The sequence below is a fragment of the Equus quagga genome, chromosome 7 (assembly GCF_021613505.1).
Source record: "Equus quagga isolate Etosha38 chromosome 7, UCLA_HA_Equagga_1.0, whole genome shotgun sequence".
In the NCBI taxonomy this organism is placed as follows: Eukaryota; Metazoa; Chordata; class Mammalia; order Perissodactyla; family Equidae; genus Equus; species Equus quagga.
In genome coordinates, this window is record NC_060273.1 from 223884 (window position 1) to 233160 (window position 9277).

Consider the following 9277-nt stretch of genomic DNA (forward strand, 5'->3'; position numbering starts at 1 on the left):
GGCGCCTGCGGTCGGAGCGCGGGGGAGGGGGCGCCGGCGCAGGCGCAGACGCTCGCGGCCCCCGCCTCAGGCCGCCCGGCGGCCTCGCCTCACTCCCACCCGGCCCCTCGCCTGGCCGGCCGCCCCGACTCACCGTCCCGGGCCGTGCCCATGAGCTGGTCCAGCAGGGCCCGCATCTGCGCCTGAGCGGACATGGTGGCCGGCGGGGGCGGCAGGGACGGCCGCGGCGGCTTCTCTCAGCGCGGCAGCGGCAGCGGCGGCGGCAACGACGAAGGCTGCTCGCGTCGGCCTCGAGTTCGCTCGGCTCCTTCCCGCCGCGGGGGACGCCGGGAGGAAGTGCGTCGGCGCCGGCGCTTGGCCTGCTGGGAAATGTAGTTTCTGAGGCGAGATGGGCTGCGGAATTGGGCTCTGGAAGAGACTGAGGCTCCAGTGGTCCGACCAAGTTGTCCAAAGGGCGGAGCCAAAGTCCCAACCCTGATTTTATTCATGTGCTTTACTGAGGCTAAACTGCAATAAAATGAAATAAATATAGACAATCCAAAACAAGAAAATAAGTCCTGTGTGTTTTCATGCTGATCATGAAACCGTGAACATTTTAGATACTCTCAGGCTCCGTGAAATGAGGATTCTAACGGTGCCTGTCATATGGCTTTTGTGAAAGTTAAATCAAGCATGGAATTAATGTTAGGTTCTGTCATTATTACTTCGTGGTAGTTCCTCTGTGAGCTCGTAGTCTGCCATACACAAGGCTGTCCAGCCCTAGCCACATCAGAGATGAATCCTTGCTATGGTACTCTCTTGTGAGTAGAGCAGCCAGCCACTGGAAGGTTGGTTGACTACATTGGATCCTTTATACTCTAGGGGGACAGTGATTCATCCTTACTGAACTGTCACCATATCCAAGATATGTATTTGCTTTTCCTGAATACAATGCCCCCACACCAAAACACACCTGGAAAGGCTTGCAGAGTGCCTGATTCACTGACATGGGATCCTGCACAACACTGCCTCATACCAAGAGATCCATTTTATGGTAAATCATGTCAGTTATCTATTTCTATGTAAGTAAGCCACTTAAAAACTCAATGGTGTGTATTGGGGCTGGCCCTGTGGTCGAGTGGTTAAGTTCGTGTGCTCTGCTGCAGGTGGCCCAGTGTTTCATTGGTTCAAATCCTGGGTGTGGACATGGCACTGCTCATCAAACCACGCTGAGGCAGCGTCCCACATGCCACAGCTAGAAGGACCCACAACAAAGAATATACAACTATGTACCAGGAGGATTTGGGGAGAAAAAGGAAAAAAATAAAATCTTAAAAAAAAAAAAACCTCAATGGTGTGGGGCCAGCCCCATGGCCAGCAGAGTGGCCAGCAGCACACTCTGCTTTGGCAGCCTGGGTTCACAGATTTGGATCCCAGGCACGGACCAACACCACTTGTCAGCCATGTGGTGACAGCGACCCACATATAAAGTGAAGGACGATTGGCAACAGATATTAGCTCAGGGCTAATCTTCCTCAAGCAAAAAAAGAAGAAGATTGGCAACAGATGTTAGCTCAGGGCTAATCTTCTTCAGCAAAAAATGAAATGAAATGAAACAAAACACTCAATGGTGTAAAACAAAAATGATTTATTATTTCTCATGATTCTGTGGAATTCACTCAGGGCTTAGCTGGTGTAGTGGAGGAAGAGAATTCCTTTACCCGTTCTACATCCTTCTGGCTGGTCTACAAATTAAGCTAACATGAGACAGAATAACAGGAGAAAGTCAAACAAATCTTAATAGGATGTATACACAGGAGAAACTCAGGAAAACTGAGTAACTCGCCAAAATGGCAGAGGCTGTTCCCTTACATTCCATCTTCAGCTGAAGACAAAGGTGGGTGTTGGGGTAGTGGTTTGGGACTTCAAAGGGGAGGAAGGCAATTCACACGGAGATGGAAAAGCAAATGTTTGGTAGATAAGAATTGGCTTAGAAGGACCCTGACAGTCTACGAATACCCAGAGTTATCTATGGGGATGGCCTGTCCTGGGGCCAGGCCTTTTACCTTAAATTTCTTTTAGGCAGTTAGAGGGGGAGATGAAAGCTTCTTTCAGAGTCTTTTGTTCTTAAAAATAATCAAGGTAGGGGCCGGCCCCATGGCCCCCCCGTGGCCAAGTGGTTAAGTTCTCGCACTCTGCTTTGGCTGCCCAGGATTTCGCTGGTTCAAATCCTGGGCGTGGACATGGCTGAGGTGGCGTCCCACATGCCACAGCTAGAAGGACCCACAACTAAAAATACACAACTATATGCCGGCGGCCTTTGGGAGAAAAAGGAAAAATAAAATCTTTAAAAAAAATAATAATAATCAAGGCAAAGAGACACATTTTGGGGTGGCCAATTCTGATCCCCCCCACTGGGATGTGGCCTCTTCTGCTCTAGGTGGTGTTGGCTGGGTTCACAAGATTGCTAGTATGAAACTGGGCCGAGCGAAGTTCCAAGAAGGCTTCACTGACATGCCTGGCTCCTCTGTGGTCCTCTATGTGGCCTCTCTCTCCGTACACAAGAGTATGACATCAAGAAGTCTAGCCCAAGCTGCTTCATAGTATGGGAGAGAGTAGAAGCTGTCAGTTCTTTTAAGGCCTAGGCTCAGACCCCAAACTTTAGTTCTTTCATTATCTATTGGTCAAAGCAAGTCAAAAAGCCAGTGCAGACTCAAGGGGAGGGGAAACAGATGCTGCCTCTCAATGTGAGGAGCAGCTTGTGTACAACGATGAGAGGAACTTTCAGTAGCCATATTTGGAGACTACTGACCACAGTCGCCAATAGCTAAAATACAAAGGCTTAGGAGTTAAGGGTGCGAAGCAGTAGTGACACTTCAACATTGATCTCAGTGACCGCCTTGTGCAATTTGTGCTTCTTGCCCCACCCAGGGGCTTCCCGGTTGTCACCAAGGCCTGATGTAAACCCACAGGTGCAACCCAGAAGCACAGAGGAGTTAAGTCTATGGGGTGTGGAAATTAACAGAAACCTTAACTAAATTGGAGTCAGGAAGGACTGTAGGGGGCGCTCTCACCCCCATCACACGTGTCAGTTATACCAGACAGGAAGAGTCCGCCGCTTGCATCTTGGACAGGAAGTGCCACTCCCTAACTACTGAAGGAAGAGTTCTCTCCCAAACGTGGCAACAGCCCAGCCTATGAGAAGCCGTTGCCACGCCGAACTATTTCCCTCCAATGTCCATATCCTCTGGCAAAGACAGACTTAGGAAAGCAAGCAGTCCAGAGTCCCTGATACCAAACAGTGCCCAGCTCATTAACTCACCCTTGTTTGTGCTCTCCTCCTTCCATGCCTCACTCCCTTTGCTCCTGACAAATAGAAATGGCAAGCAATAGGATATATTGCAGTATATGAGGAAGCCATCTGGTGTGAGCCTAATTCAGCCTGACTTTGTTTTTCCAAAAGGGCCTGATGTGGCCATTGAGCATGCATTGTATATCTGCTTTAAACATTTGCTATGTCCCAAAGACAAGAACAAATGCCCTTAAGATAAAGGTGCAACTTCCTCCACATTGGCATTTCCTTAAGGATGAGCATCTTTCCTTAGGCTAGGAATTGATTGCTATGCTCACCTGTGACCACCCAGCTCAAGACAACAGACCTGCTGTGTCCACCAAGACAGCACACCTACTGCCTGCTGTGTCCATCAATCACTGGGCTGACAGAGCAGTCTCGTGACAACTGTAAAAGGGGCATTTCAATCATATGTAAAACATCTTCTTTGAGGGTATATAACCACTCTGTACAGCCTACTTCTTTGGTGCCTGTCCTTCCTTGGGGAAGGAAGGCCCTGGGCTATGAGCCTCACATTTTGGCTCAGAATAAACTCATCCAAATTTTCACTTATAGTTGGTTACGGATTATTTGTGTCAACACTCCCTTTCCTAATTCCCTGGGACTGAGGCCCTTCAGTAGAGTAGCAGTGATTAGGATCAAGGCTGCCCCAAGGAGAGAAGCCCAAGGCATTCTGGCCCACGTGCTGATCTGTATCACCCTCTGGGATGTACAGGACATCCTGACCTTATTTGTGTGTAAAGTTATACGACCACACGAGAACCAGACCCCACCTGCAGTGACACCATTTTAACAACTTTTTTACGTTATCTTTCCTTTGTCTTGTAAAAAATAACTCACACGGCTACGCCTTATAAATTTAGCCCTACCCTCAACACATTGCAGCTCTTCACTGCCCATGGGTCCTGTCCCCATGCTATTCTCTGAATAAAGGAGCACTACAACCAGACCTTGAGAGTCCAAGATATCTTGCCCTCAACTCCTCGGCTTGCCAAGCCCACAGCAGCAGCACAAAAGCTTCTCGGTCAGGTTCAGCTTTCTGGGGAACCAAAGCTAAGACAGTGAGACCTGCACTAAAGGAATTTATAAAGGATGTCATTCAGAAAGAAAATTACCTCAAAAGACAGTCTGAGATGTAAGAAGGAATGGTGAGTGAAACAGGGAAAAAATGGTGAACATGTAAAAATGGAGACAAAGACTGTATAAAATAAGAATAAATTAGTTTGTGGAGTTTAAAAAAAGACTGATAAAATACTGAACAACAATAGCAAGTTAGAAGGGTGAACAATTAAATAGACATATATAGATCATTTCACCCTAAAAGAGCTGAATACACATTCTTCTCAAGTGCACATGGAACATTCTCAAAGATAGACCATATCTTGGGAAACAAGGCAAGCCTCTACAAATTTAAAAAAATTGAAATAACATCAAGCATCTTCTCCGATCACAGTGCTATAAGGCTAGAAATTAATTACAAGAAAAAAGCTGAGAAAAGCACAAAGATGTGGAGACTAAACAACACACTACTGAACAAGCAATGGATCATTGAAGAAATTAAAGAAGAAATAAAAAAATACCTGGAAACAAATGAAAATGATAGCATGCCATACCAACTCATATGGGATACAGCAAAAGCTGTATTAAGAGGAAAATTCATCTCAATACAGGCACAGCTTAACAAACAAGAAAAATCCCAAATAAGCAATCTTAAACTACACCTAACTGAACTAGAGAAAAAAGAACAAATAAAGCCCAAAGTCAGCAGAAGGAGAGAAATAATAAAAATCAGAGCAGAAATAAATACTATTGATATGAAAAAGGCAGTAGAAAGGATCAATGAAACAAAGAGCTGGTTTTTTGAGAAGATAAATAAAATTGACAAACCACTAACCAGACTTACAATGAAAAAAAAGGGAGAAAGCTCAAATAAACAAAATCAGAGATGAAAGAGGAGAAATAACAACAGACTCTGCAGAAATACAACGGATTATAAGAGAATACTATGAAAAACTATATGCCAACAGAATGGATAACCTACAGGAAACGGATAAATATTCTTGGACTCCTACAATCTCCCAAAGGTCACTCAAGAAGAGGCAGACAATTTGAACAGACCAATCACAAGGAAAGAGATTGAAACAGCAATCAAAAACATCCCAAAGAATAAAACCCCAGGACTGGATGGCTTTCCTGGGGAATTCTACCAAACTTTCAGAGAGGATTTAATACCTATCCTTTTCAAGCTATTCCAAAAAATTAGGGAAGATGGAACACTTCCTAACACATTCTATGAGGTCAACATCACGCTGATACCAAAACCCGACAAGGGCACCACGAAAAAAGAGAACTACAGGCCAATATCACTGATGAAGATAGATGCAAAAGTTCTAAACAAAATTTTGGCAACGAGAATTCAGCAATTCACCAAAAGGATCATACATCATGATCAGGTGGGATTCATACCAGGGACACAGGGATGGTTCAACATCTGCAAATCAATCAACGTGATACACCACATCAACAAACTGAGCAATAAAAACGACATGATCATCTCAATAGATGCAGAGAAGGCATTTGACAAGATCCAACAGCCATTTATGATAAAAACTCTGAACAAAATGGGCATAGAAGGAAACTACCTCAACATAATAAAGGCCATATGTGACAAACCCATAGCCAACATCATACTCAATGGGCAAAAACTGAACACCATCCCCCTGAAAACAGGAACGAGACAAGGATGCCCTCTATCACCACTCTTATTTAACATAGTACTGGAGGTCCTGGCCAGAGCAATCAGGCAAGAAAAAGGAATAAAAGGAATCCAAATAGGGAGGGAAGAAGTGAAACTCTCGCTGTTTGCAGACGACATGATCTTATATATAGAAAACCCCAAAGAATCCATTGGAAAACTCTTAGAAGTAATCAACAACTACAGCAAAGTTGCAGGGTACAAGATCAATTTGCATAAATCAGTAGCATTTCTATACTCCAATAACGAACTTTCAGAAAAAGAACTCAAGAACATAATACCATTCACAATCACAACAAAAAGAATAAAATACCTTGGGGTAAGTTTAACTAAGGAAGTGAAAGACCTATATAATGAAAATTACAAGGCCTTTCTGAGAGAATTGGATGACGACATAAGGAGATGGAAAGACATTCTATGTACATGCATTGGAAGAATAAACATAGTTAAAATGTCCGTTCTACCTGAAGCAATCTACAGATTCAACGCCATCCCAATCAGAATCCCAATGACATTCTTTACAGAATTAGAACAAAGAATCCTAAAATTCATATGGGGCAACAAAAGACCCCGAATTTCTAAAGCAATCCTGAGAAAAAAGAACAAAACGGGAGGCATCACAATCCCCGACTTCGAAACATACTACAAAGCTACCGTAATCAAAACAGCATGGTACTGGTACAAAAACAGGTGCACAGATCAATGGAACAGAATTGAAAGCCCAGAAATAAAACCACACGTCTATGGACAGCTTATCTTTGACAAAGGAGCTGAGGGCATACAATGGAGAAAAGAAAGTCTTTTCAACAAATGGTGCTGGGAAAACTGGAAAGCCACATGTAAAAGAATGAAAATTGGCCATTCTTTTTCACCATTCACCAAAATAAACTGAAAATGGATCAAAGACCTAAAGGTGAGACCTGAAACCATATGGCTTCTGGAAGAAAATGTAGGCAGTACACTCTTTGACATCAGTATTAAAAGGATCTTTTCGGACACCATGCCTTCTCAGAGAAGGGAAACAATAGAAAGAATAAACAAATGGGACTTCATTAGACTAAAGAGCTTCTTCAAGGCAAATGAAAACAGGATTGAAACAAAAAAACAACCCACTAACTGGGAAAAAATATTTGCAAGTCATATATCTGACAAAGGCTTAATATCCTTAATATATAAAGAACTCTCAAAACTCAACAACAAAAAATCAAACAACCCAATCAAAAAATGGGCTGGAGACATGAACAGACATTTCTCCAAAGAAGATATACGGATGGCCAATAGGCACATGAAAAGATGCTCATCATCGTTGATCATCAGGGAAATGAAAATCAAAACTACACTAAGATATCATCTTACACCCATTAGAATGACAAAAATATCTACAACTAATAGTAACAAATGTTGGAGAGGTTGTGGAGAAAAAGGAACCCTCATACACTGCTGGTGGGAATGCAAACTGGTGCAGCCACTATGGAAAACAGTATGGAGATTCCTCAAAAAATTAAAAATAGAACTACCATACGATCCAGCCATCCCACTACTGGGTATTTATACAAAGAGCTTGAAGTCAGCAATCCCAAAAGTCCTATGCACCCCAATGTTCATTGCAGCATTATTTACAATAGCCAAGACATGGAAGCAACCTAAGTGCCCATCAACAGACGAATGGATAAAGAAGATGTGGTGCATATATACAATGGAATACTACTCAGCTGTAAAACAGAACAAAATCATTCCATTTGCAATAACATGGATGGACCTTGAGGGAATTATGTTAAGTGAAATAAGCCAACTAGAGAAGGATAATCTGTGTATGACTCCACTCGTATGAGGAATTTAAAATTATGGACTAAGAACAGTTTAGTGGATACCAGGGGAAAGGCGGGGTGGGGGGTGGGCACAAAGGCTGAAGTGGTGCACCTACAACATGACTGACAAACATTAATGTACAACTGAAATTTCACAAGATTGTAACCTATCATTAACTCAAAAAAAAAAAAAAAAAAGAAGGGTGAACAATTAAAGAGTTCTGTGGCCCTTGTATTGTTTCAGAGGTTCATTAAGATACTGTTTAAATTTAACTTTGTTAAACTGAATATACATTGTAAAATTTCAAGGGTAACCACTTAAAAAACATAAGTGGATTATATAAACCGCCAACAGGCATATGGGAAAAAACGGACCAAGAACATAAACAAATTTAATCAATCAAAAACACTAAAGAAGCATTGAAAAAGTGGGGTAAATAAAAATTTAAAATAATATGGCTAAATACAAAGTGGCAGCCTGGACTGGAGCCTTGAACAGAAAAAGAACATTAGTGGGAAAACTGGTGAAATTGAATAGAGTCTGCGATTTAGTTAACAGTAATGTGCTAATGTTAATTTCTTAGTGTTTTGGTTTTTATTTTCTGCTGAGGGAGATTCCCCCTGAGCTAACAGCTGTGCCAATCTTCCTCTGTTTTGTATGAGTGTTGTCGCCACAGCATGGCCACCAATGAGTAGTGTAGATCCCAGCCCAGGAACCAAACGGGGGCTGCCAAAGTGTAGCACATAGAACTTAACCACTAGGCTACGGGGCTGGCCCCAATTTCTTGATTTTGACAAATGTATCATAGTAATGTAAGATGTCAGCTTTAGAGGAAACTGAGTGAAAGGGACATGGAACTTCTTGTACTGTCTTTGCAAATTTACTCTAAAATTATTCCAAAAGAAAAAGTATATTTAAAAAATTATACGGTAGAAAAAAATTCAAATAAATTATTATCACAATAATTATAAAGAGATTAAATTTATCAGTTAAAAGAGAAAATCAGGATTTTATGATAATTCAGTTTTACGCTATTCAGAAGCAATATACGTGAATTATAAAGACATGTAAAGGTTGAATGTAAAAGTGTTGAAAAATATGTAGACAAACAACAATATAAACAAACCTGATATAGTTACAGTGTAAGGTTTAATGGAAAAAATATTATTAAGAATAGAGAAGAGAAGTCTCTGTATTTAAAAAGGTTTTCTTCATAGGAAGATATAACTATTCTAAACATGTATGCACCTAATAAAATGGCCTCAAATTATGCAAAGCACAAGATGACAGAACTACAGAGAAAACAAACACACTATCATAAAAGAGGATTTCAACATACCCTTTTCAAAATGTATTAATCAGACAGCCCAAAAATCTGTAAA

The 9277-nt window shown here is 42.0% G+C and overlaps 1 protein-coding gene across 2 annotated transcripts in view; it reads right to left on the minus strand.

Moving 5' to 3' along the window:
• Nucleotides 1-304, minus strand: part of LUC7L (LUC7 like) — a 30011-nt gene extending 29707 nt beyond the window's left edge. Inside the window, exon 1 of one of the 2 annotated variants that reach the window (XM_046666097.1) lies at nucleotides 134-303. In XM_046666097.1, the coding sequence (XP_046522053.1) occupies nucleotides 134-194 (61 nt within the window). In that variant the 5' untranslated portion in view covers nucleotides 195-303. Of the gene's footprint in view, nucleotides 1-133 lie in introns of both variants that reach the window. The other variant, XM_046666099.1, reaches the window with a different exon arrangement.
• Nucleotides 305-9277: the final 8973 nt, after the last annotated feature.